Raw genomic sequence first — 24,122 nt, 5'->3', positions numbered from 1 at the left:
GGAGGTAGGGCCTTTAAAGAGGCAATTTAAAGTTAAAGGAGGTTATGGAAGGGCCTTAATTCAAAATGACTATTGTCCTTATTAAAAGAGGAATTTAGTACACAGACCCACAAAGGGAAGACCATGTGAACAAAGAAGACGGACATCTACAAGCCAAGAAGAGAAGCTTCAGAAGAAAGATCCTGCCGACCTCTTAATCATGGACTTCTGGCCCACAGCATTGTGAGAAAACTTCTTTTATCTAAGCTACCCAATATGAGGTTCTTTGTTATATCACCCCTGACAAACTAATATACATACCAAAGAGTGGAAATTGAGAGGATGCATTCTAGAGGTAATTTGGAGTCAGAATCAAGGAGGCTTGGGGAGTGAAGCCAAGGGGAGGGCAAAGTTAAGGACAACTGAAAGTTTTAGCTTCACATGTGTCTTACCCCCTCAGCAAGCTGGAAATCCCTAGCATAGAATCAAGGTAGTATATGGCTTTTAAAATCCACACAGGGCATTGTCCAAGATACCACATAAGCAAAACTGAATAAATGCTTATTTTGAAAACAGGCTTTCTTAGGATTTGGAGCATAGAAAAACCCAAGGTTTAGCCTAGATTTTTTTTCTTTTCTTTGTGGTTCTAGGGATCCAACCCATGGTCTTGTGCATGCTAGGCAAGTGCTTTACCACTGAACTACACCCCCAGCCCATAAATGAATTTTTATTTACTCCAAATAATTCAGAATTACATGGAAGCAGGTGAAATAGTGTGACTATTAAAAGAAGGGGCCCAAGAGATACAAATGCCAGAGCTGCTGAAATTTGCTGAAGAGGCAGAGATAGACATCTCTAATTGGCTGTGCTTCATTTGTGAGGCTGGCAATTTGATGAAGGAGAAGTTTTAAGAAAATTGCTAAACCCCAGGGAATTGTCCTAGAATAAAAGAAAATCATCTTCATGTTGTTTATAATACAGAAGCAAATGCCATGCTTTGTTGTCACTTTTTAGTTTTCACAAGTGTGTAATATTGCAAAGCCCAGGATAGGACAAAAGGATCAACTCTTCAGCAATTTCATTAGTTTTGATTTTCCTTTTAGAATATGTTATCCTGTTCTCTATTTTCTCCCCAACCACCTATTTCTTCTTCACTAGCAGTAACTAGAAAACACTCAGCTGACAGGTTCTGGAAGACTGTCTTCCTTGGCCCTTTGTTTCTTCTTTCTCAGTCTTTTCCCAGTTGACATCCAGATTCATTTGCTGCAGCTAGCTTTTTGAACTAGCACTTAGCTCTGTCTTTTTGAAAATTCCCCTCTATCCAAAAAAATAAATAAATCCAAAGACATACAAGGTACCACTAAAATGTTTATTTATTGTTTTTTCCCCATCCCAAGAATCGTAAATTATAAAGCATTTATTGCAAATTAAATTTTACATAATTTTTTTCCAGAGGTCCTTTCTCACTTTGGGTAAAGCCTATGTTTATTTCAGAAGAGACACACTGTCCAGCTTCAAATGAGGCTGTCCAGGAAAAGCTTTCTAACCCTGCAGGATTGCTTGGCAATGCTTTCTGCCGATGAAAGATCTGAGAAAGAGTGCATCTTTTCATTCTTTCTTTTCCACTTGTTGTGTAAGGCCTCCAAACCCAATGCCTGTGGGGCCAAAATTTTTGGCATAGCAAACTGTGAATGAGAAAGGGATGAGGGAAGAGAGTGCATTAGTTACCAACATTATTCCAGGTCCTGCTGTATGGGCAGTGTTTTTACTTGAGACAACCTTTTGATAAATTTGTGCATGAGTTAACTTGTAAATACACTACACTTCTATCTGCTAATAAAAAAAAAACTTGCTTAGACCTTTTTGCACATTGTATTCATGGATATATTCTTATTGGAATTGGCATGATCTGTCTCTGATTGCCTGCCCAGCCTTGAGCCCTGCCACTTCTTGCCTCTGCCTTCTTCCCTAAACTCCAGGTGCATAGCACTACTTGCAATCCCTGGGTTATACCATGATGTCCAGGCTTAAGTCTCAATATTCCCTATTCCTGGAATGCCCCTTCCCAAACCCACATTCACCCTTCAGGCCCCAGAGAAACATGTCTTTCAAGAAGACTTTCCCATTACCCTAAACTGATTGCTTTTCTCTATATAGGCTACTACACTATGAAGATTTTAGGGGGCTAAGATTTAGGGGGCTATGGCCTATAAATGTTGAAGACCCTCTGTCTCCTACAACCCAGAGAAAGCAACTGCCTATATTTCCCAACCTGTCTCATTGTGGGAAAAGCTTGGGTAACCTAAGGTCTTGGTTAACAATGCCCCCTTGACCCCCTACCCATCACTCCTCCCACTCCCAAAACATGTGGAGATTATTAAGACATTGTTAAGTGATGATGTACCACTGAGCAACACAAGAGACCTTGGAGAGGCTCTGAGGTTGAAAACACATTGTCCTGGCCCTAGGGCATCTCCTTATAGTGTCAGGAAGGGCTGAGCCTCTCTGTCCCCTACAGAAGACCAAAGGTTGTGGAGGAAGCTAAAGGCAGAGCTGCAAGGACCAGGAGGAAAGCCAGTTTTGTCCCTGTAATCACTAAGTGACATGCAGCATCAGAAATGTCAGAAGGGAGGTGGGAGAGAGGAAGAAAAAGGACAGAAGGTAATGATGGAAGAAAGGAAGGAGGGAGGCTTATAGGAAGGAGAGAGAGATGTCTTGATAAATTCAAGTGAGACCAGACTGAGTTTCTTCTTCCCCAGTCACCCCTATGTGCCACTCAGGTAGACAGTGTTTTTAGAAGAGACTGAAACTGTCCAGGCCTGAGGCCTCTTCCAAGACTAGACACAGGACACAGTTTCCTCTTCTTTCTCTCTCCTCACAGGTACCAGCTGTCCTGAATCACTGAGCATCTACAAGCCTGTGCTTCAATGGAGAGGACCAGAGATGAATACATTTTACTCTCCATTCTGAAAGCCCAAAACCTGACAAGCCTGAGCTTCTCTGCTCCTGACAGACACAGGCAGGCCTCTACTCATGAGCACAGTTCCCTCCCAAGGGCCCTTAGGAAGACAAGTCTAAAGTAAGTAAGTCTCCAGGACCACTCACCTTTGCAATAAAGTTCCCCATCTTTGTCAGTGACATTTGTAGACTCTAGACTCTTCCCACAAATGGCACAGCGGAAACAGGTCTTGTGCCAAGGCTGAGGGGCACAGAAGAATTGAATATGAGGAAAGTGAGCAATGCAGTTTATTCCATTTTGAGTCCCCTGGCCAGCAACATACAGAGGAATGCCCTTTCCCTTCCTGAATGAAGCCCCAGAATAATCTTTCCAGAGGTTTGAAAAAAATGAGATGCAATGGACATAGCTAGCAGTTCTCATAATCCTTTAAATGGATTTATCATGAGGATTTGCATGTATTCCTTAAGAATAGAGTGTTGCTCTAGGGTAAAAAAAAAAATCCAGGGAACAAACTGGACAAGAAAGGACTCGGGCTTGGGGCAGTAGGTAATGTTTATATTTAATATAAAATTAGAGAAGAAAATGGGTGAAGAAATTGGCAATTATCCAGGCCATTCAATCCTTTTCCTTTTGTTTGTTTGTTTGTTTTGTTTTGTTGCAGATGGACAGAATATTTTATTTGTTTATTTATATGCGGTGCTGAAGATCAAACACAGTGTCTCATGCCTGTTAGGCAAGTGCTCTACCACTGAGCCACAACCCCAGCCCTCATTCAACCTTTTTTTTTTTTTTTTTTTAGATTTAGGTAGACACAATATCTTTATTTTCTTTTATGCGGTGCTAAGTATCGAACCCAGTGCCTCACGCATGCCAGGTGAGTGCGCTACTATTTGAGCCACATCCCAAGCCCTCCGCCTTTTTTTTTTTTAACTCTATAAATCTGATGGCAGAGAGCAGCAGTCTGTACATTGCTTGTCTACCAGGTATCACCCATTGGTCCTCATATGTCTCTGTAAAGGGCTGGTCTTTTTGTGGAGACAGCACCTATGTTTGAAGCCAGATTCTCTCCATAACCCTTCTTCTCTGCATTTAGTATTAACAGGATTTTTTTCTTAGGTCCACCTCCTTTGGTGAATAACTTGGATTTGGGCCTGAAACTAGAGCTTATAGAACAGTGTTCATTACTGTCTTGTATATTTAATGACTTTCCTGAGAGCCAGGACATTTGTAAGTGAGGATGCTTTTCAAACCCATGTGAGGCAGTGGTTGTGTGATGGCAGCAGCAGGTTGAGTTACATGGTGGTTACAGGTTCTCAGGGCTCACAACTTTCTGGAAGGATTGTGAACACTGATGGGCAGGGGCTTGTGTGCCTTTGTATTCCCCAGATCTTTTAACTGGGTGCCTTCTCCTTAGTAGGGTAATTCTTGTCGTAGCAAACTGCACCAGTTCTAGCTTTCCAAGGCAACTGTCAGGTGACAGTCACAGCCCCATACAGTGGGCAAGGATGTGTAGCATCTAAAGAGGTTGTGGGATCTAAGGAATGAAGCGTCTGGCCCCCACCTTCCCAAAGTTCCCACTCTGTCTCTCATTCCCCACAACTGATCTGATGGAGATGAACAAAACCCATGTGCCTCACACAGAAGGCCTTACCTTGCCACCTCCCATGACCTTCTCAGCAGCATAGACTGACTTTCCACAGCGAGGGCACTTCTCGGACTCCCCAAACTTTGCAGTGAACTTGGAAGGATTGCTGGTGGTAGCTGAGCGTGCTGGCTTTGGGGATCTAGTAGAAATAACAAAATGAATGAAATATAAACATCCCTTGGCACACAGCATATGCCATGTGATCTTGAGTGAATTGCCTCCTCTCTGAGCCTCTGTCTCCTCATCTAGAAAGTGGCACCTTACTCATAGAGTTGTTATGAGAGTTAAATGACCTGTAAAATTACTGATAACAGTACCTACCTGGAGCGTATGGACTAATAAATATTAGCTATACTGGGTTTAAATCCATCCTTTCTGTTGTAAAGCACTTAGCAAGTGTTCCGTGTATGTTTGTGTATGCTATTATAATTGTTGTTATTATTACTGTGATTATGTGTAACAGATTATTAACTGTGCTTGTTTAAGTTTTTCTGTACATTCCAGAAATCCACCAATCTGCTCTCTACCTGAGTTGTGACAATTCTAGGTCAAGGACTCAGGTGTAGCTCAGTGGCAGAGTGCTTGCCTGGTATGACAAAGCCTTGGGTCAATCCTCAGCATCGCAAAAGAAAAAGAGAAAGAGAAAGTCAAATGGGGTCTTGACTGTAGGTGCTGATTCATACAAACACATTCCATGGACTGTTGAGGCATTCCTTATTACCATTCAAGCTGTAGGCCTGCATCCAAAGGGTACCTGTCCCCATGAGGACAATGTCCAAATTAGAGGCACAATAAAAGCCCCTTGTGTTTTGCTTCTGTTTTTGTTGTTGTTGTAGTAATTGTTGTTGTTATTGTTTTAATATTTTAGTGTTCCCTTGTATATTATGTCACTTGAGCCTCACCACAGCCCTCTAAAAAGATAAAGCTATCTGCAGGAGAGCAAGGATCAGAGGGAAACTGCCCAACTGGTGGGGCTGGGATGATCCCTGGTCTTTAGATTCTTGTCATTCTTTGGGCAGTATTGCAAGAAAGCCCTAATGCCAAAAAGTGAGCTGTAGATAACCCATGGCAGAGAATGCCCTTAGTTTCATCTTCTTTAAGAACAATCTCTAGCTAGGATAGAGTAATAACGTTAGAATGAGTAATCACACATTCCCACACTTTTCCTGGCTCTATGGGTGGTTACTTTCTTCTAAAGGGACCAACAACTCCTCAGATGGCTTACCTGCTTTCTGGGGGAGCCTTCCAGAGAACATTTCCTCTTTGGATGTTCTGGGTCTTTTGGGACCACCCACCACCCCACGCTACCACCACAGAACTGAGCAGGGACACCAGCTGACTGGAGAGCAACAGTTCTGGGCCAGGGGATCAGTGTGATCATTAAGAATGTGGACCCAGAGGAGTAGACTCGTAGATGAAGATGGCCCTTGTTAGACTGACTTGGGAGAAAATCAGGCAGTATATGGACAATCAGCAGCCAGGCAGACCCACAAAAAGTCGTAATAGGTTATTTATTTCTGAAAGGCTCATCCCATCTCTGTTGACCCCTCCTCCTACGGTTGACATTAGTCATCTTACACCCAAAGGAAAGAAATCTTTTTAGTGACAAGCACACAGAGAATGGCCATTGGCTTCCTTGCCATATTTATGTGATTTACACAGAAACTCTCAAAGGGAAAGAAAAGAGACTCCATGCAGTTTTGCAAAGGTCAAACAATCGAACATCTGTACATTCTGTTTCTTCTCTTGACATGCAAACCAAGAGCCATGGTGTAAAACTAATTGCCCTTTCGAAAGGCAGATAATTTAAAGAAAGTCTTTGGAGAGATGACACATTGTTAGAACTTGGTCAGACTGAGTATTCCTATTGTTGGCAAGTCAACAATAGAGTCCATTCTCCCACTTCCAGAAAACGTTGCCATGGGAACGGAATGAACTGTCCTGGTAATTGGAGACTCTAAGGGGCGGGAGGAAACTGGGCAGTAACTCACTGTTGGAACTGCAGGCCGAGGTGCTCGCCCGTGTCAGTGCTGAGACAGCCGGCGCCTTGTCCATAACCGATTCCTTTGGGGCCATACCTGCGCCCATAGCAGACCTTACAATAGATCTCCGACTCATGAGCTGCTACTGTGGTGCTGTCCAGAGCCTTCCTGCAGGCCACTGCCAAAGAAAGGGAGGATCAGAGAAGGATCTAGAGTTGAGATCCTTCTCCCTTTCCTGTACCCACAGTCCAAGAACACAACTTTGATTCCTGACCAGAGCATCTGTCCTAAACTGTAGACTTCAAGAGGGTCCCAGTTTCACAGATGAGGAAATTATTGGTACACAGAAAAGGGAAGTGACATGTGCTTAATCTACTAGGTAGAAATAGGCAGAGGCCAGCAGTGGAGGCAGATGTGTGGTCTTAAACTGGCTAAGAAAATGTCCCAGGACAAGAAATCATGTTAGATGATACCAAGAAGTGAGTGAGCTTGTGGGGATGGGAGAAGTTTGGGGCAGAAGAAGAACTTATTTTTCCCTAAACATGTAGGAATCAGGACTGAGCAGTTTCTGTACTTACCCTGGCCTATGAAAGGCACTGTGAGATTCAAGGAGATAGTCAACATTGAGATCACTTTAGGTCCAATTCTAGAAGCCGGGGAGGGGCAGAAAGAACAGATCTGGTCCACAGACTCCTTAGTTTTACATTGGCTCAAGTCTACTGGTCACTATATATTACCTCCTATGAAGTGTCCCCAAATTACAAGGTCACCAGTCCCCTTTTTTTCCAAGGAGATTTATAGATCTTTTTTTAAACAAATCTGAAGGCAAAAACTTCTAAAGATTTAAATTAAAATGTCAAATATCTTATTTAATTTACATTGTTCATCAATAATACATTGATTTGGAAATGTTACTTTTTTTCTTGTCTCACACAAATTCAGGAAACAATTGCATCCAGTTCTTTCTCTGCATCCTACTTACAGCCAGAGTCACTTTGGGGGCAGCTGCCCTAGTGTCCCTAAGCAGCTCCCCTTCACTTCTGTCTGCTTCCTTTGCAAGGCAGTCCTATTTTGTACCTAACTAGGAGCTGTCACCTGGAAATTGTATCTTACAAAGGCCTATTAGCATAACATTCTGGCAATTTTAAAATAAATGAAGGATTTCTCAGCTTAACAATTTTCTGTATTGCTCTGCAACAATGATCCTTAAAGTGCTTATAATAAGAAGGTCATATCCCCAGTAACGATAAAACGTGCATTAAATTTGTTTTTTTTTAACCTTTTTCCATTGAGTAATATCTGTAATCAATCCAGTAGGAATGAGGTTGTTTCAGGCTAATATGCCTTCAAATGCCATTTTGTTGTTTAAAAAAGATGAAGTAATTGAATGCAGACATAGAAGAAGTGAGGTAGGATTGGCCGGGAGTTGATTGAGGGTCTAGTAAGACAGGCAGTTGATGGGAGGGAGTTCATCCAACTAGTCTGTCAATATTGTGTAGGGTAAATTTTCTCAGTTAAAATAAAAAGGTTTTAAATATATAAGGCTTTGAAAATAAGGCAAATCTTTTTATAAAGAATAATTTTGGGGGGAGAAAATGCTGTATATTGGGGCATAGAAGACCTGTCTCTGCCTTTCTTGCTGTCAGTTACCACCCTCCATGGCAAAAACTGCTCACATGTTTGCTGAAATTCTAGCTACTGAGGTCTTGGAGGGCAAAGCTGTTTTACCTTAATATCTCCAGAACATGGCTGAGGGCCTGGGCCAGAGTTAATCCTGTGTATGTATTTTGAATGAATGAATGAATGAATGTGTCAGTGAAGATCAGCCACTTATCTACAACTATACAAGAGTAAATTGCAGAACCGTAGCTGACCTCAAATTCTTGGATTCCTAGTGCTGTGCTTTTTCCCAGTCTATACCCTATGTGACCTGGCATCTTCTGTAGTGACTTCTTAGTATCCAACTAGCTTTTGTACACAGATAGAGGAGAGCTGTACTGTCCAGTACCATAGCCACATGGTATGCTGTAAGCAAAAGATGCATACCTGATTTCAAACACTTAGTACAAATACAGAAAGAATGTAAAACACCCCATTAATAGCTCATATGATTAGAATTATAGTATTTTCAATATATTATGTGAAATTAAATGTTTCAAAATTAATTTTACCTTTTTTGTATACTTTCAAAATAATGGTTACTAGAACATTTATATATTAGTTACATTATAACTCTTTTGGACAGCACTGGTATAGAAGATTAGTCTGGAAACTAATTATGAAGATTTATCTAGAAGTCAGGAGAACACTGGCCAAGGTGCAAGATACAGTAGACTCTGCCTCTTTCAATTCTATTTTCAGCAACTGGAGGTTTGCCTGTGGACAGGTAAGTCTTATGAAGATAGAAAAGTATGCCCCTCTCTGGAGTCCTTCTGTTCACCACTACTGAAACTTACACTTCTCAGACCCCCATTCCCCCCTATTAATTCCAAAGAAGCCACAAAGGGTTAAAAAGGGATATACAGCAAATGCTCAAGTCCATCCTTCCATGGCTCTATTGAACAGGGTACCTTCCTGCTACCTGGTTAAGATAAGATACCCCTACCACAGATAGCTTCCCAATTATTTCCTATTCTCACCCAGATATAATGAAAGGTTGGAAAACTTATATTTCCAGATCAAGAACCCCAGTTTCCTGTTCATAATAAACTATGCAGTAGAGATGAACAACCTCCTCTAGATGGGGGGAATGCAGGCTCACAATGGTGAAATGACTTGCCCAAGTAATACATAATGAAGCCCAGGCTCAAACATATATAAGTATTTCTTAAATATCTATATCTATATACATCTATATATAGATAGATACACACACACACACACACACACACACACACACTCACATTCCTTTCTTACTCCAATTCAGTGTTCTTTCTAAAATTTCTCACTTCCACTCTTTTTAATAACAATAGCCATTTTTAAGCAGAGGGTTCTGGAATGAACTCTCTTGATAATGAATGGATCCTGGATAATTGTAATAATAATAATGAATAATAATGATGAATCTGAGGAATGTGTAAGATGAATTAAAAATAATTAACCATCATTAAAACCCAAAGTATCAATCAGTAATTCCTCCAACCCAAACACTCAGAGAAGTGCTTCCCCTTTTGCTTCCATGGTAATTATATTTGCTGTGGGAGCTAAGTGATCATGAAACTCCTATATCTGATAAAATGTTACTATTTCTAGCAATTTGAGATTGGAGTATCTCCCCCCTAACAGATGCTGCCGAGCCCTTGAAGTTCTGTTTCAAACTGTATGGACAATTTGCAGCCACTGGGCTGAGGTATGGGGGTGAGATGGGGATGGGGGATGATGTAGGGAGGGAGTCTGCCAAATATGTAGCAAAGCCACCTCTTAAGCCAGACCTACAGGAGGAAAGCAGAGAAGATAAGTGGCCATTTCAAAGCCTTGGTTGTTTTCTCCCAGAACAGGACTACCTACTAGGAAACTGTAGAATGCAATGGTGTCAGAGAGCACTGACTCTGTGGCAAATGTGTGTGACCAAATATGTGTTACAGATGGGAAATGAAGTCACAAGAGTCTGGCCGTGGACCTCAGGGGCTCGAAGCTACCCCTGGTTTTGACATTGTGTATCTATGCCGGATTCCCTTCATGAAGTCACTGGTTCCCAGGCCCTGAATTTACAGAAATAGCATGTGTTGCCTCCTACCTTACATAGGTTCTCTCTTAGGAAAAACTAGTCACAGTTGGCTTCAGTGACAGCTGGCTGGAGGTGGTGGGGGTGTGGGAGGAGGGGAGTGGCGGGGGTGTGGGGGGAGGGGAGCAGGGGTAACAAAACAGAAAGCCAAATCCACCCTGGCTTTAGATAAGTGCTGGCTTTCTATCTCTGCCAAGTCACATTTTGTAAATGCCACCACTGGGTCAAGGGTTTTGCCACAGAGAGCAGAGGCAGGCCAGCTTGTCCTGACTGAGAGCTGTAGGAAAACGACCTCTGAGTTGGGAGCGTGGTTGGAGAGAGGGTGCTGGGTACTCACGAGAGCACTGTTCCCTCTAGGTGGGACCCATGGGTTATATTCCTCACATGTTCCTGGGCCAGGCTCCTACATACTGATGTCAACCTACAGTACCAGTGGTTTAGGGAGAACTTTGAAATGCCCTCTGGATGTGGAAGGCCCTCCCGAGGTATCCACCCAACTCACTGCAGTGGAAACAGGTCTTATGGAAACTCCTTCCATTGCACTGGATTTCTTCCGCATGGTAGACAGTCTTTTCACAGGCTCCGCATTTTGCTCCTCCACCCCAGTTTGGCATCTTGAAGACTCTCTGATCAAGGTCAAGTCTAAAGAGATTATAAAGCAAATACTATTAATTTAGGAGGCCCCAAAAGTGAATCAATCCCAAGTAATGCAGCGATCTGAGAACCAGGATCCAGCCCCATTTGTTTGGTGATTCATTCATTCATTAAGCAAATAGCTAGTATGTTCGAGTCTTTGAATAAGCTCAGATACCCAGGAGGCTTTGAGTGGTCATTTTATCACTTTGGGACACAGTTTCCTCTTCTTTTAAATTTCAATAGCATCTTTCCCTATTTGTCTCACAGTGTTCCTAGAAGGGATGGATGCTAATTTTGATTATATAAAATATGTACTAATGTAAATACTATTTTCCATATAAAATGTTTTTTTTAAAAAAGTTATTCCATCAGGAAAGAGAGTTACCTATGAAAATAGTATTATTTTCTTGTCTAGCTCAGCTTTTCCCCTGTCAAGCTCCCCATACTGGGGATTAAACCCAGGAACACTCTACCACTGAGCTATATCCCCAGTCCTTTTTAAAATTATTTTTTAAAAATTTTGAGACAGTCTCTCACTAACTTGTCCAGGCTGGCCTCAACTGCCAATCCTCCTGCTTCAGTTTCCCAAGGGACTAGGATTATAGGCATGCACCATCACACTGAGTTTAGCTCAGGGTTCCTTTAATTACCACGAATCTTGCTAAAATGCAGATTCTAATTTGGTGAATCTAGTAACAGGCAAAGTTGATGCTGCTAATAGTGAACTACCCTTTGGATAACCAGGCCTTACTTAGCTTATTTTGCTGATAAAAATACATGTTTTATTCAGATTTATTCCATATATTACATATACACTATATTTATTCCATACACACACACACACATCCCTTTTTAAGAATATCATTTCCCAGACAAGGAAATGATGTCAGTGGTCTGGAATCTACCTTATGTTTTCAGGTCCCCTTAACTAGCTGTGTGTATATGGAAGAACTATAAAGCTTCTCTTTACCTCCTCCTACCTGCATAGTAAAGATAGCCATGCTTTTCCCTACTGCTTCCCAGTGTTGTTTTAAGGAACAAATGACACCATACATGAGAAGGGATGTGACAGAGTTCATAGCACTTGACAGGAGCCTGACAACGATACTGACTTGCCCCCTGCACCCTTGAAGCTCATTATGTTGCGAGAAGCTGCTTATATGCACAGCCAAGGCTGTCCTTGTCTTCTCTCCAGAGGATTATGTTTATGAGACATTAACCAAAGAAGAGGATTTTAAAAAATAATTTTCATATATCATATCTTTAAGTATGACTCCAAATTTTCAGTTCTCCAAAAGCAGAACTGAAATAAACTGTCGATATTTAATGAAATTTCTGAAATCCTGCCAGTCACCCAGAGGGCTGAATTTTTACTGGGATCCTTTGGTTTCTAAGAAGGCAGGTGTGTCATCTTGTCATTGTCACTAAGCACTATCAGGTCATTCCAAGTGGCTTCTCTGACCTTCACTTTCCATTCTGGGAATCTAGTCACCTTCTTATAATAGTTGGCGATTAATGCTAAGCCCTCCTGGGTCAACTGCTTGGGATTGTATCTCACAGTCTCCCAATAAAGACAGTTTTTGCTAAGAAACAGAAAGTAAATAGAAAACAGACTACTGAGCCTGACACTAGGACTGAAGGGAATGTTCCTGTCTAAATATCCTTCTGAAGAGCTTTTCCTGCTCAGAATAACTGAGGTTAGCTGGGAACATCCTATCTTTCCTCTGATACAAGCAAAATCTTCTGTTTAGTTAGTAAAATTTTAGAAAATAATGTTAAAAACAGGAAATGGGGGCTGGGGTTGTAGCTCAGTGGTAGAGTTCTTGCCTAGAACAGGTGAGGCCCTGGGTTCAATCCTTAGTGCCACATAAAAACAAGTAAATGACAACAAACAAATAAATAAAATAAAGGTTAAATTATTAAAAAAATAAAAACAGGAAATGTGGTATTAAATTATTAAAAAAATAAAAACAGGAAATGTGGTAGAGCAGTTTGTTTAGTATAAGAGAAAGAGTAATGGATTTTGAATGGAAAAGCTTGGAATCAAGCCTATAGTCCTTCCCTCCCTCCCTCCCTTCTCCATACATTTGCTACCTGCCTATCACGTGTCAAGCATTGTACTAGGTCTTGAGTAGCAGATCAAGGCGGTGAAGAACTTGTAAAAATGAGTATTTTACCAGGCATACTAGCACATGCCTATAAACCCAGCTACTCAGGAGACTGAGGCCAGAGGATCACAATTTCAAGACTTTCCTTGGCAACTTAGTGAGACCCTGTCTCAAAATAAGTCTTTAAAAAGGGCTGAGTATATCTCAATGGTAGAGCACTTGTTTTGTATGTGCAATAACCTGGCTTTAATTCCAAGTATAGAGAGGAAGGAAGGGAGGAAAGGAGGGAGGAAGGAGGGAGAAAAGGAGGAACAAGAAGTAATTTGTGTCCTTTGGCATTGAGAAGCTCATGTTCTAGTGACAAACATAGGCAGGAGCCATTTTACTCCGGACCAGAGAAGAGTCTTTTGAGATCATAGAGGAGATTACATTTAATTAGGGGTTTGAAGGTTGAATAGGAATTCAGCAGATAGAGAAAGGGGGAAGGAAATTTCAGGGAAAGAAAAAAATCTTGATATATTTAAAAGAGCCTAAATAGTTTACTTTAGATTCCATTTTAACCATAGACTTTCAGAGTTGGAATAGATTTTTAAGATTGTCTCATCTCCTCATTTTTAATTAATTTTTTAATTTATATATGACAGCAGAATGCATTACAATTCTTATTACACATATAGAGCACAACTTTTCATATTTCTGGTTGTATGCAAAGTGCATTCACACCAATTCGTGTCTTCATACATGTACTTTGGATAATAATGTCCGTCACATTCCACCATCATTTCTAATCTCATGCCCCCTATAACCAAGGTGTGACAAAAAAGTAAAGACAAAAAAGTAAACATTTGGAGGTATTTTCTTAACTAATTTATTTTCCCAGATGCCTCCTCTCAAGAAAGATAATACATGTTCTAAAAAGAACAGAATCAAATAGAGGATAAAGTTAATATATGTCATCCAGGAACATGACAGTGACACTTATAAAATTAAGGATGTAGAAATTTTCAGTGAAAACAATTCTAGGTCAAATTTCTCATTCCATATCTTCAGAAATTTCATTGGTATGTCCTACAAGTTAATGGGAGACATATTTGCCTTTTGGGATATATAATTTTTTCAGTAATTGCCTAGGCATACTTTTCAAAATGAAGGTAAGATTACAGATAATACCTTCTTCACAAGCTAATGTGTCTTTGCAAGCTTGTTTTTAAGTGATCATAAATATCTGACATATACACATCAGAACTGGAAACCCAAAATAGAAATCTGTGAGTATTCTATTAACAGATGCTATTAGTGGTTCCATTTCTAAAGATGGGAGCGTAGCAATGCAGGCTAAACACAGAAAATGTCACATTTCTTCTCCCAGTGTTCACAGGGCAAAAGTCAGAGGCTGTTTTAAAGAATCCTAAATCCAAAGATGTGGATTCTAACCATGACCTTATGACCTTGAACTTGAGTGTAAAATGTGGATAATATTATCTCTTGCACAGGATTGTTGTGAAGATCATGGAAAAGGATGAAATCAAAATCAGTATTGAGAAGCCAAAACAGCAAGGCACCATTACCCACTTTATTTCAGGTTATTCAAACAGCACCAATGTGCTAATTAAGTCCCAATGATTTGAAAGTCCATTTAGGTCCTGGCTCATAAACATAACCTTTTCATCTTCCACATTGCTTCGGAATTCCTGTGTCTCAACACTCTCCTAGCCAGGCTTGGAATGTAAATGTATCTTGGCAAGGTGCCAAGAGATGGGCCATTTGTTTACCAGTGTTGCCTGGAACTGGTGAGGGTCATTGAAGGTGGGATACCAAATATAGGTTTGCCGTCACTCAGCCCCATTTGTCACCTGTGTCACAATCTCCATCACACCACCTGGCACTACCCTTGGGGCCCACCCTGAGATAGCTGTTTGGTCACAGACAAGCCATGGGTCAGAACTGAAATGAGGCAGTTGTATTTTTATGAGGATGACAAGGCAGGGTCCCTGTGTCAGCTTGGGACAGGCTGGAGTACAGTCTTGGATAGCCAGGGCTCAGTGAGAGACAGCCTTGTGTAGACTTCTTAACCGGTAATGAGGTGGAAGAGGGTGCCTGGAAATGTGCAGTAGTGGGGGTGAGGGACAGGCGTAGGCCAGAGTTCTGTGCCTTCTTGCTGCTTCAAAGCTGTATGATCTGGGAAAACCGTTCAACCTCTCTGAACTGGAACAGTAGTTCAAAGACAGGACAATAGTCCTTGCCATCACTATTATTTGGAGAATTGCTTTGGTTCTGTCAAATCACTTTGTAAACTGTATTATAAAATGTAAGGGCTAATGAGTTCTGCTACAATGTGAAATTGACATGTATTGATCTGAAAAAAAATATTTTATGCTAGGGTTTAAACTCAGGGGTATTTAACCCCTGAGCCACTCCCCAATCCCTTTTTAGTTTTTATTTTGAGACAGGGTCTTGCTAAATTGTTTAGGGCCTCATTAAGTTGCTGAGGCTGGTTTTGAGCTTCAGATCTTCCTGCCTCAGTCTCCCAAGTCTCTGGAATCATAGGTATGCACCACTGTACTCAGCTCCATCTGAATTTTTGAAAGAATAGCCAATCTTGAGCACATTCTTCCTAATCCAACTTCTTCCTTCCCTTCTCCAACTAGGAACTGAAAGATATCTTAAGTCAAAAGTGGAAATGGTACATAAAATGGCCACTTGGTGATTCAGTTTCTTCTTCTAAGGATTAATTGAAGAATTTTGGAGGGAACCTTAGACTAAGATTTTGAGCAGAGATCTCAAATGACAGTGCCACGATGTTTTCAGCTCAGGATTGGCTCTCTTGGTCACCCTATTGACTCTACACAGTGTGTTTTGTTTGTTTACACTGGCTGAGATAAAGATCTTGGATCATAGGAATGCATATCTGGAATTTAGGAGATACTCATATCATTACTAATGTGCTCACATTACTGAAGCTGACAGGTCTGGATCACAGCCCTTGGGCCAGACACTAAGCACATCTCATGAGCTGCCACGTACTGTTGAAACATAGACTTCTCAGAGAAAGTAAATGGGGTCTTAGGGAAATTAGATCACATGACTGGGATGTATTTCAAGACTAGATTGGAGCTCAGATCTCTTGACTCCAAGGCTGTATTCCCACATTAACATTAGCTACTATTTGTTTACTACTCATAAGTTGCTTCACATATATTATCTTTAGTACTTAAAACAGCTCCACACAGCCAATTTTGTTATTCCCATTTTGCAACTGAACACTGAGCTTCTATTCAAACACTAGTTAGGCTGGTTCAGTATCCAACAAACTGGAGAGGGGAAAGAGCTGGCATCTCCATTAACCAAACTTCTAGTTGATTGGAATTGAGTCCTGACAGACCATCCTCTCCCTATGGGACACAGCACTCATGGGAGAAGTAGCAGAGAGTTTGACTCAATAAAGGACTTTCTAAGAGTCAGTGCTATTCAAACATGGAAAGGGCTCCTTTGGGACTGGAGAGGTCTTTCTAGCTATTGATTTTCAGCTCTTTAGGTAATAGATGTCCAAGTGGCCGTGATGCCGTGAGGCCCTTTCAAAGGTTCTTGACAGCTCTGAGACAGATTTAAGGATCTGAACAGTGAATGAAGCCTTTCCCTGTAGAAATCCTTCCTAGTGGTGTCCCCTCTCAAACACTCCCTCTTAGTTCAGGTAACAAAGATGACATAGTGTCATGGTGGACCTTAGCAACTTACTCAAATTCTTGAGCCCTGTCCTCATGCACGTAAAGGCAGGATGAGAGAGCGTGTATGAGAAGACTGTTTTCAGGTTGAATAAGATAACATTATCTAAGATGCTATATATAAATTCTTAATACCCAACAGGTATTTGATCATTTTAGTCACTTTCATTATTTCTACTGTTGATGGTGGTATTATTATTTGATCTCCAGCTTTCAAACCTATTTTCATAAAGCAAGCAAATCTCTCTCTGCTTTTTCTCCTTCTGGTGCAGATCATGAACCAACTGTTTCTCAGCCTCCGGAGTGTGTCACACACATGTGGCCAGACCAGAAGTGAGGCAGTCCCCTCAGGTACAGCAGGTTGCCTGATACCATTGGCTACAAGTCAGACAAGGTCCTGAGTCTCTGCCCCAGACAGCCCCTGCCTCTTTGGCAGCTCTGGTTGAGCTCACCTTGCTGGTGATCTGCAATTTGAAGGGAAGCAATGTGCCTGTCCCACACAGTGGCTCTGTGGCCCAGGGGAAATACACTCATCTGCTCTGAAGTAGGACATTCAAGGTCAGTGGCTTCCTCCTAAGCTGCTGAATCCAGATACATATACAAATTCTCCCAGCATTGGCCCTTTCACAAAGCCTAAGAAGCATGAATTGCATTATTTCCCAGCATGGAAATAACCCAAAACACAGGCTCTTGCTCAATTAAAATGCAGGCAAGGTAGTCACACCCTCAGACTAAGGTGGCAACACATGGTCATGTTACACCTTTTCTGAAATTATCTCCAAGTCATGACCCACTGTTACTGTCAGAAACTCCCTCTTTGTTCTAAGTTGACCTTGATGCTTTATTTTTAAAGATAACATTGTATCCTATTTTATATCCTGGCTCTGTTGCTTTGTGGACATGTGACCCTGTTCCATTACTATGCTTTGAACTTTAGTTTCTTCCTTGAGAGGATGACATTTTCAGGACTTTGCATGATAGTTAAATAAGTTAATACTTGTTCTGAGACTTCCTAGTGCAATTAACCAAGCGCCAAAGTACGATTAGCCCTTGCCCAGGAAGACGTTGCTCATGGAGGCTCAGAAATAGCTTCCATCCTTCCTGACCCTTCAGAATATTGCTGTTTCCCTTTCTGCTTTCCTTCCCTGAAAAACATATGCACATTTTTTCACATTTGCAGGCATCACATCTCCCTCTGATTGTGAAGCCTAACAGACAAATCCTATTCTCAGATATCTGAGCAGCAAACTTGTAATTAGAAGGCTGCACGCCTAGTTGTGCTTCCTGTGTTATATCCCTAGACCTGTGTCCTTCCTCTTGTAAACAAATTAATCATCTTCCGATGCCTAATCAGTGTCTTACCCACTCTGACCCCTGCACTTTTATCTTCTCTCTTGTGCTAAGCAGGAAACCTTCCGCACCCCATCAGTCGTGGCCCTGGGCCATTTCTAAAAGGCCTTGGGTATGTGTATAATTTAATTAAATGTTCCAAAGTACTGTCTATACTTTATCTCGTTCAATTCTGACAAATTCTGGAAAGATAGGTGGCCTTACCTTAATTTTACTGTTCATGAGAATGGAAACTGAGAAGCTAAATGATATTCAGAGTTAGAATTCAAACTAACTCTTTGATGGTGCTTTTGTTCTCTTCCCTTCTCAAAGTTTCTAGGATTTCTGAATTTGTTTTCTACCTCTTTTGAGAGGATTTTCGTTAATTGCCTGTTGAAGGCTGCTGATCACCAGCTCTCCGTCTTCCCCACCCTTTCTCTCACTCTGTGTCCTGCCTCCCCATCTCTGATGGATGGCTTGTACATGGGGTTATAGAATATTTGTCTTTCCAGGCCCTGGGGAGCACTCACCAAACCCTGGGTTGCTGTACCTCCTGCCTAACAGCCAGGGCTTATTTCCACAGACCACAGATGACTAGGTTGTTCAGAAAGGAACCAAAGCCACATCAGAAAAATCTCCCACATTTTCTGGGTCATAAAGCAGTTTCACATACATTGGATATACCCAATCCAAAAAGTAAGCTGAGGGTACCAGCTGTCTCCATTTCCCTTCCTCCTTGCTGTTCTTGCCTTCCTTCCGTGACTAGTGCTGCCTCTACCTGTCCCAACCTTGAAACAGGAGGTGGTCAAAACCTGCTCATTCAATTGCTTTCAGTTGCATTTAGACAAAGCTTTCTTGCTGGTCACAAATTCCTCCTTCTTGGAGGAGTCATTGCCCTGGCTCAGGGAAGGAGCAGAAATTAGAAGCAGCAGCTTTGATCTTTTGGCAGCATTTCCACTCAGGCCATTAGTTAAAACCACTTCTCAATCACAGCTATGCCTGTCACTCACATATTAAAAAGAAATTCTTGACAAAACCTAGAGGAAACACTGGGAATCACCCCTTGCCCCTAGCTGGGAATTATCATCTGATTAAATAAGAGCTTTTAATGGATTTTCAACTTGGCAGTTTCTTTTTTGGGATCAGTTTTGATTAATTTTAAATGATTAAAAGTAAGCTGAACATCCTTGAGATATAAAAGCTATTTTTAAACTAACAAACCTGAAATCTCAGTCATTCACTCCCACCTTTTGAGTAGCATAATTCAACCTACTTTGAGCATGGAAAATCTGTCTTCAATGATGCTGCAGCTATTAAAACTGCCTTGGAACTCTAGAGTACTTCATAGTTTAGAAAAATGTCACCACATTTCTATGGATCTTTGAAGAAGAGGAGACCAAGACCATGAGTGGGAACTTCCTTAGAGTTCATCCACTAGTTATGTGGTGGGTTTGGGACTAGAATGCAGATCTATTTTCTTCTGCTTCCTGCCACCCCAACTAAGACAATAGGAAAAATTCCTCCATGAAAGTGGTTTTAGAAAAAATAATTCCTTACTCATTTCTTTGTGTTAAACATTCCTTTGTCTTAAATACCCTTTGTGTTTTAGTGCATGTGTGGTAGTGCTGAGGATTGAACCCAGGGCCTTCTGCATGCTAGGCAAATGCTCTATCACTGAAGTACCTCTTCAGTGCCTGAACCGAATATTAATCTTGCTTCTTGAATTTTTAACAACTGTACAATCTGAATGTCCCTGTACACAATCAGAGTCCCAACCGCCACCCAGCCAGCCCACCCCCAGATCAAATGCCGGCTTCACTCCACTTACCTGCCCGTGTGGTCTCTGTCAGTTCAACTGAGTGAGGGGGGCTCTCGTCCTCTTTAAATATATGGAGGCTGTCACCAGCTTGGCCTGTGGAGGGAAGAGTAGGAGGGAGGCCGAGGGGAGAGGATGAATGAGACATGAGTAACACAACTGCTATCAGAGGCTGAAAATAGCCTGTGACCACAGCCCTGAGTTTTGTTCCCCTCACGCCAGCTGGGAGGCTCTTGGAGAACAATATCACTTGGGGTCTGTTTCAATTGTCAGTTGCCTATGGTACCAAGAGATCAATTTGTGGAATGTTTATCTTCTGATCAATTGGTTAGAATGGAAAGAGCTAAGAATTTATATCTAAAGTCATTTCGCCAGGCCCCACACCACTGAATGTCCTGGAAATGGACACAAAGTACCTGCAATGACTCATGAGCCATGTCTGGGAATCCTCTGGAATTCTGAGATACAGGTCACTGTGCTCGTGAGGAGAACTCAGAGCTAAAAATAAGAGTGATGGGGGTCTGAAGCGACACTGAGCTAATCACTTCAAGGAAGCATAGTGGGGAAAGCCAGCAGATCATCAGAGGCCTGTCACTGTGTCTTACAAAGAAAAGTTCTCTCTCAAGTTTTGAGCTACTTTGTTCATCATCTTTTTCTGTTTAAGAATTTGATCCAGCAGTTCATCATTTTTATCATCAAAACATTGCATTTATGACAAGTTAGAGATAGACCCACATTTTCCTTGGAGGTTGAATTTCTCTTTGTCTGGAATACACAGTTTGGTTTTGGCCAAGCATCATGGATCCACATGAATCATAGAATTTAACAGCTGGCAAGAAGATCAGAGACTTAAAGACCAATTTTTTATGTTATGGATGGGGAAACTGAGGCACCTAACCCAGAGCATGGCAGGGTCTAGATTGGAATTCAGGTCATTTGTTCCTTATCACTTTTTACTCATGTTGACTTGGATGTCAAGGTTGGGTATAGCTGGACTCAAACAGGAGGTTTCTGAAATGTAGCCCTTTAATCATCTTAGCTCTTCAGTTACCTCTCCACAAAGCAATTGGTTGAGGGATGGGAGATTTCACTGTCAGGAGGGTTGTGATTTCACAAAGATAGCATCCATGGCACTCTTCACATGAGCCATCCTTGGTCAGTGTTCTCATAGAACAGCATGTGTCCATCTTAAAAATGAGGCAATGATAATTGCCTTGTAAAGTTAAGGCTAAAAAGGACTTCAAAAGTCTTCTCGAATAGTGGCTTTCAAAATTGTGCATGTGTATGTTTATGTTATCAACATTTTATCCATAGGTAAATAAACATCGATGTTTAAAAAGTTAAAAGACAGAGGAGCCCGTAGTTGGCACCATCATTGCCATGTCCCCTTCCCACACCCTGACTTGCCTTTATATCCCTGCCCACAGCAAGAAGTGTAGATCATCTGGGTTTCAGTTTCAGATTGTAATTAGCTGTGGTCATCATACATTAGTAGCTATTTAAATATAATAAATTTTACTATTTTCTTCATTCAAGTGCTTCTTGTATATTTTTTGTATCTTACATTTTAAATTCTCTATGTATGATAGAATGCATTATTGATGAACTCGTTGAGTCTGTTAGAAACTTACTAACGTCTCTCATAATTAAAAAGGTCTTAGTATTGGTTTTCTAAAGTTGCTGAAACTAATATCACAGACTGGGTGGCTTAAATACAGAAATTTATTCTAGACAGGGTGGTACATCTCTGTAATCTCAGCTCTTTGGGAAACCAAGCAAGAGGTTTGCAAGTTTGAGACAAACCGAGACCAAGTCTCAAAATAAAAAGGGCTAGTCATGCAGCTCAGTAGTAGAGCACTTGCCTAGCATGTGTGAGGCCCAGAATTTTTTCCCTGGTACCAAAAATTTAAAGCATTTTTAAATAAAGATTTATTTTGTCACAATTCTGAAGGCTAAAAGTCTAAGATCAAGGGGCTATTGGTGTTATTTTCTTCTGCTTGGCTTATAGATATTCTCCTTGTGTCTTTATGTGGTCTTCACTCTATGTGTCTATGTCCTAATCAATCTGTCTCTATCACTGGGGAATGACCCAGGAACACTCCACCACTGAGTCACCCTTTTATTTTGAAATAGAATAAAATTTAGGTTCTTGCTAAACTGCTGAGGCTGGCCTCAAATTTTCAATCCCCTGCCTCAGCCTCTTGAACAGCTGGGATTGCAGGTATGGGTCACTGCAACTAGCTCCTAATCTCTTCTTATGAAGACACCATTCATACAGGTTCAGGACCCACCCACATGATTTCATTTAATCTTAATTACTTCTTTGAAAGCCATTTCTCCAAATACAGTATCATATTTTGAGGTACTTGGGGTTCTGACCTAACGTGAATTTGAAGGAGACTCAATTCGGTTTTAATTTTGTCTTCCATTTGAATGCTAGTATGGTTAAATTTAGAAGTTGTCCTTGATATTTATCCAAAGAACTCAAATCAGCATACTATATTGATACAGCCACGTTAATATTTATAGCAGTGCAATTCACAATAGCCAGGATATGGAACCATCCTAGGTGCCCATCAGTAGTTGAATGAATTAAGAAAATGTGGTATACAGACACAATGGAGTTTTACTCATTCATAAGGAATGAAATCATGGTATTTGCTGGTAAATGGATAGAACCAGAGAACATTGTTAAGTGAAATAAGCCAGAATCAGAAAATCAAGAATCAAATGTTCTGTTTCATATGAGCAAGCTAGAACAAATAAGGGGGTAAGGGTGGGGGTCAGATATTATAAAGACAGAGGAAGACCAGCAGAGTAGAGGAGATTGATGGGGAGGGAAAAGGGAGGAAATACAGAATAAATTGACAAAATTACACTGTGTACATGTACAACAGTGAGTTCCACTTTTATGTGTATGTATAAAGCACAGTTTAAAATAAACAAATGAGTGAAAGGTAGAACAGTAGAGTAGGAAAAGGAGGATAGGGGAGGAAGGAGGGGAGAGAAAGGGAGAGGGAGGGCACCTGGGACTGAAATGGAGTAAATTAAATTACATGCATGAATGATTTGGTCAAAATGAACCCAACTATTATGTGCAACTATAATGCACCAGTGATAGCAAAAAGAAAAATTAAGAATATCACACACACACACACACACACACACACACATACACAAATTGAGGAGTGTAGATTCAAAATAATTTTGGTTAAGAACCTGGAAGAACTGTTTTTATTTCTTCTAGTAATGTAGATAATGGTTCTAGTTCCAGTCTTGTTCATGTTCCTATTCCATTTTACAATCTTCTGTCTTAGGGTTTTTTTCTTAAATTTCATGAAATTTTTCTCAGGGTCTTTGAGATTTATTTTGCTTAAAATTTAGTGGGTCATTTCAACTTGAAAACTTGTATTTTTTTGAGTTTGGAAAACCTTTTTGGTTAATTCTTTCAGTCATTCCTGTATTTAATTCCTATTAAAAGTTAGAATTTCTTTTTCCTTTTATGTGTATTCAAGAATTTCTACTGGGTGCTGTGGTACATGCCTGTAATCCCAGTAACTTGGGAGGCTGAGGCACAGGGATCGCAAGTGCAAGGCCAGCCTCAACAGTTTTGCAAGACACTGCCTCAAAAATAAAAAAAATAAAAAGAACTGGAATGTAGCTCAGTGGTGAAGAAACTTTGGGTTCAATCTCCAGTATCAAAAACATAATTCTTTAGATCAATCTTACAAAGAACTAATTTGCATTTCATCCAACTGTATTCTTCTACTCAAATTCACCTTTTAATTTTTAAATAATTCCACTTATAATTTCAAAGTTTTTTTTCATAAGGTGATCCTTGTTTTATGAATGATATATTATCTTGAGTCTCTTTGAGGATATTAATTATATGAATTCAGGAAAAGTCTTGTTTGCTATATTAATTATGTTTTCTTGGAGTTGGTTCTTTCATTGAATTTGGTGTTTCTCTTTTGGGGTGCTTGCTTGTCAAATATATTTCAGATTCTTAGTTGTATGATTATCATTTTATTTGAGAATTCCTGTTCATCTCTTGGTGGGTTACAGGAGCTTTCCCACAGTGATTGTGGGGTGGATAGAGAATGCTGTCAAGTGTTCTGCTGTGGTGGATTGTCATCTCCAGTGGAATCTTTCAGTCCCTCTGGAGGTCACTGGTTCTCCCAAAAGCGTCACAGGCTTTTCAGTGCCTTAGCCTGGGCCACAC

The 24,122-nt window shown here is 40.8% G+C and overlaps 1 protein-coding gene across 1 annotated transcript; it reads right to left on the bottom strand.

Annotated features, from left to right (window-relative positions):
- Positions 1–1,327: 1,327 nt before the first annotated feature.
- On the bottom strand, positions 1,328–20,015 carry Csrp3 (cysteine and glycine rich protein 3). Its single transcript, XM_026405300.2, has 6 exons — positions 19,913–20,015; positions 10,792–10,931; positions 6,575–6,743; positions 4,590–4,722; positions 3,085–3,178; positions 1,328–1,664 (listed from the first exon to the last, which is right to left on the bottom strand). The coding sequence occupies exons 2-6, from the start codon at positions 10,901–10,903 to the stop codon at positions 1,588–1,590; spliced, it is 585 nt and encodes a 194-aa protein (XP_026261085.1). The 5' UTR covers positions 10,904–10,931; positions 19,913–20,015; the 3' UTR covers positions 1,328–1,587.
- Positions 20,016–24,122: the final 4,107 nt, after the last annotated feature.

Source organism: Urocitellus parryii, chromosome 4 (assembly GCF_045843805.1).
Source record: "Urocitellus parryii isolate mUroPar1 chromosome 4, mUroPar1.hap1, whole genome shotgun sequence".
Classification (NCBI taxonomy): domain Eukaryota; kingdom Metazoa; phylum Chordata; class Mammalia; order Rodentia; family Sciuridae; genus Urocitellus; species Urocitellus parryii.
Note: the sequence above shows the minus strand (reverse complement) of the source record. Positions and strands in the feature narration are given on the sequence as shown.

What these genes read in the sequence shown, in the direction of transcription:
- Csrp3 (XM_026405300.2), bottom strand. Translation starts at nt 10,903, where the DNA reads ATGCCAAACTGGGGTGGAGGAGCAAAATGCGGAGCCTGTGAAAAGACT. An exon ending in TAAGACCTGTTTCCACTGCA is followed by an intron (nt 6,744 to 10,791) that starts GTGAGTTGGGTG and finishes TTTCTTTGGCAG; the next exon opens with TGGCCTGCAGGAAGGCTCTG. An exon ending in TGGGGAACTTTATTGCAAAG is followed by an intron (nt 1,665 to 3,084) that starts GTGAGTGGTCCT and finishes TCTCATTCACAG; the next exon opens with TTTGCTATGCCAAAAATTTT.